Source organism: Lolium perenne, chromosome 1 (assembly GCF_019359855.2).
Source record: "Lolium perenne isolate Kyuss_39 chromosome 1, Kyuss_2.0, whole genome shotgun sequence".
NCBI lineage: Eukaryota > Viridiplantae > Streptophyta > Magnoliopsida > Poales > Poaceae > Lolium > Lolium perenne.
The window spans coordinates 190076218-190079962 of record NC_067244.2 but is presented as its reverse complement, the minus strand read 5'-3'; the positions used below and the strand labels follow the sequence as shown (position 1 = coordinate 190079962).

Below are 3745 nucleotides of genomic sequence, written 5' to 3'. Positions count from 1 at the left end.
ATAACATTCTATGTTACTACACCTATGATATTAAACCACTATAGAGGTACTAACAAGAGTGGTAACATGTGCATGTTACTACCCAATATTACTCTTCACTATGACTAGCCTTATATCTGCTCTTTATCTTAATGTTCACCTACCACATGTGGCGTAATGTCATCTTGATGTACTCGCCTCCAGGGTGGAGATAGACCCTAGGGCCACCATGGCCATAGCCTAGGTCGCATTTCTACCGCCGCCCTTCCCTTACTTGCCTCCACCCATACCCTTTTCTATTCGCTCCTCCTGATCCTCTGTGCCTTTAATTATTAGTCGCCTTTTTCATATTGTGGACCACACATCCACCATCGCACTAGGCACTGTCATCTATTTCCAGGGCTGGTTTTGCAGGTCTTGTGGTAGTGAGGCCCACCTGAGGTGTTGGTGGCGCCATCCTCGTCTTTTTTTTCTTTCTCTAGCTTCTCTCCTCATGTATCCTCCCTCCGCCTCCTCTTGATAGAAATGCCCACATATGTCTGTCAAGTCCATGGATTGGACAGTCGTGCAGTAGAATTAATTGTGCATGTGTTTTTTGACATTTCAGGATGAATTAATTATGAAATGTAGTTATGCATACTACCTACTCCTATTTCAGATCGGTGTTACCATAGATTTTGTATCATGTTTGTTTCAAGCGTTGAAATTATTTTCACAGATAACAATTAAAAATTTAAAAAATGATAACAATTCATCTTTCGAGGGGAATTTCTATCTCCTACGCATTAACGCATAGTTCTTAGGACAGTAATCAGATACGCATAGTTCTTAGGACCGTTACGACCGTAATCATAGATCAAGACTATTGCACCAATTGCATATCAATAGCTGGGGCTCAAAATCGCAAGACCGAACTTGAACATAAACATCAATATGGAAAGCGGCCGCACATACATAAGATACTGTGCCTTGATAACATGCACCATATACAACATCATCTAAGGGAATATTTTAAGACTGAATTAAGCTGCAGCTAGCCTCCGTATATTAATCGGCCTGTGCGTATAATCTGCATATATCTGTAACCGGCTAACCGCGGGCGCGCCGGCCCTTCAGTCGCAGCACAGCTCGCAAAGCCAGCAGCAACAGAGCGCGGCGATGCTGAAGAAAAAAAGAGAAGAACACCACTGTGAGTACGCCGAAGCAAGATTGCAATAAAACCACGTCGAGCAGCATAGATACGATACGTACCATCCTTCGATGAAGCTGGTCTCCCCACGCTTGGTCCTGCGGCGCCGTGGTCCGCAGCAGCATTTCCTCTTGCTGCCGCCGGCTGCTTGTTGCTGCGTATCCACGGTCGGGTAGCCTGTATAGCAATTGTTCCGGTGAAAGAAAACATGTTAGAGACGAGATCTCTGTTATAACTCACTCAAGAACCAGTGGTGCCTTCGTCATGGAGGTCGATCAAAGACACTTTTCAGATGGATAGATGGGTAGAAGATGAGATCTCTGTTATCACCTGGAGGAGGCTGCAGCTGCTGGGTGTTATTCTCCATATCGGTTGGTCGTCGACCGATCTTGGGCTTGTAGTAGACAGTAGTTCGTCCGAGCTGTACATGGATTGGTAGACTAGTCATGTCCGTATATATATGTGCAGAGGCAACAAGCAGCTCCGTAGATCGTGATACCTTCCTGCCTATCGATCCCAATGCTAAAAGCAGGAAGAAAGTAAGAGATGCTTGATTTGCTGGTTTGTTCAAACACATCGTGTTCGATCAGTCCTCTCTGTTCCTTTACTCTTTTTGACAATGCGCCAGAGTACGTATGTTCATTATGTGGGTTCGCCGACGGAGAACTTCAGAGGATCCGTGGCATCGGGAGCCACCGGCCATGTCATGTGCAGGCTTCAGAGGATGCGTGATAATAAAAAGCCACTCTGATCTCCTGGCTCCTGGCTTAAGCTAGCAGTCAAGCCACCACCAAGGAGGAGGGAATAAGTTCCCGGCTCTGACGTTGCACGCTCTCTGATTTCTTCGATCCTTGTCCATGGCATCATGTTCTCTTCCTCATGATCTTAAAAAGGCTAGCTAGCGAGCTGTTGTGTTCTGTTGAAACTTTTAATCCCGACATTCTTGTTCACTTGTCAATGTCGACATGCACGTTCGTGTGTGGCGAGTATAACTTTTTTCTGTGGGGAAAAGTTGCAAGCCAAGCACGTTTGATATATTCCAAAGACCAAGCACTACTCGCGCCATGTCATGGTTTCTTTCACTTGAACAATTACTATACAGTTCCCTTTGCAATGATGTTTTTTTTGTTTCTTTAACCAATTATTTCATTCACAGCTCAATTTCATTTCCACAAGACATTAAAATACTTCACAGCACAAGGAGTATATCAACAATAAACAGTTTCATTCATAACATGCACAATGTCGCCCTTTCATAATATGGACAAATACAATGTCATCTCCACAACAAAAACAATACCTCACTGAATTAAGTCCACAATTTTAAAGGAAATCAGTACTTTGGATTCAACCATGCTCTTTAAAATACCTCACTGAACAATACCATGCATAAGCTACAATACTAACATACTACAGAATTAAAGTTGCTGACCACAAAGATGCAATATCAACACTTCGGACTTATGCACGGTCTCCAAAGCTTGGTGCAAGATTTTCACCGCTGTGAGAATCTAAATGCAAAGGAAGCTAAATTAAATGAATCTCAATGAATGAAGTCTAAATTTTGAATTTATGAAAAGCACATATATTTTCATGGTTAAATAACATGTGATGTGCTCCCAAGACCCTTAGACGACCCTTTCAAGGACAATTGTAATTATGGCATAACAATGTCCTAAACTACGTAATAATGCTGTAATATTTGGACAAAACTATGTATTTAACTATGTGTGAACTATTACGTGTATCTCCTATGTGAAGATGTTATTATGTTATTAATTTGTGAATTATTGATTTATATATATGACTATATGATGCCCAATTGTTTTCATTATTTAGCAAATCCACAATATGGCTATAGCCCTCTATAGCCCGGCTATAGCCTTTCGTAGCTTCAAAAAAATTCGCGTCTATCGGCTATAGCCGGCTATTTTAACCAGAGCTAAAAATGGGTCCTATGCAGTACACCAAAACGTTATAGCAGCGAAGGGGAGGAAAAAGTGTATCCCTGCAATGTTTTCCTTGTCTAAACATAAGTGAGAAACTTATTTAGTTTACATATAACCGATTATATAAATTCTGATATGTTTCATATGAATAGAGATTTAATCACTTCAAACAATGGTGATAGAAACTTAGCAAGGATAGATATGCAGAGGCACAAAACTTCATTGAGCTCATAGAAATGTCAAATCATGTGAAGCTCTTCTTTCTCAAAGCCGAGCTCCACCATTATCTCGAAGAGGTCATATGCTTGAAGCTTGTCATCCATATGGTGATCATTGATATGTAAAGATGCGCCGAAGAAGAAGCTCTTCCATAGTGGATTATGTATGGAGAGCAATCCGCAAGACTTCGTCAAGCAAGCACAATCAAGAAAGGTGTTCCAAATTGAAACACTCAAGATCTTCATCATCTAGCTCAAGTAGAATGCGCAAGGTTAAGGTTTCTTGTTGATATGATTTCTTTTATGCCGGTCTTGTGGTTTAGTTGGGAGACCGATTTATAGGATATATTGATGTATTATCAAGAGGATTGTCGAGTGAGTAACTTGATCATATATTCAAAGAGAGCTCA

General features: G+C 41.3%; 1 protein-coding gene across 1 annotated transcript; it reads right to left on the bottom strand.

The window, feature by feature from the left end:
- Positions 1–890: 890 nt before the first annotated feature.
- LOC127308539 (uncharacterized) lies at positions 891–1845 on the bottom strand. Its single transcript, XM_051339430.2, has 3 exons — positions 1499–1845; positions 1231–1345; positions 891–1140 (listed from the first exon to the last, which is right to left on the bottom strand). The coding sequence occupies exons 1-3, from the start codon at positions 1743–1745 to the stop codon at positions 1092–1094; spliced, it is 411 nt and encodes a 136-aa protein (XP_051195390.1). The 5' UTR covers positions 1746–1845; the 3' UTR covers positions 891–1091.
- Between the last annotated feature and the right edge of the window lie 1900 nt (positions 1846–3745).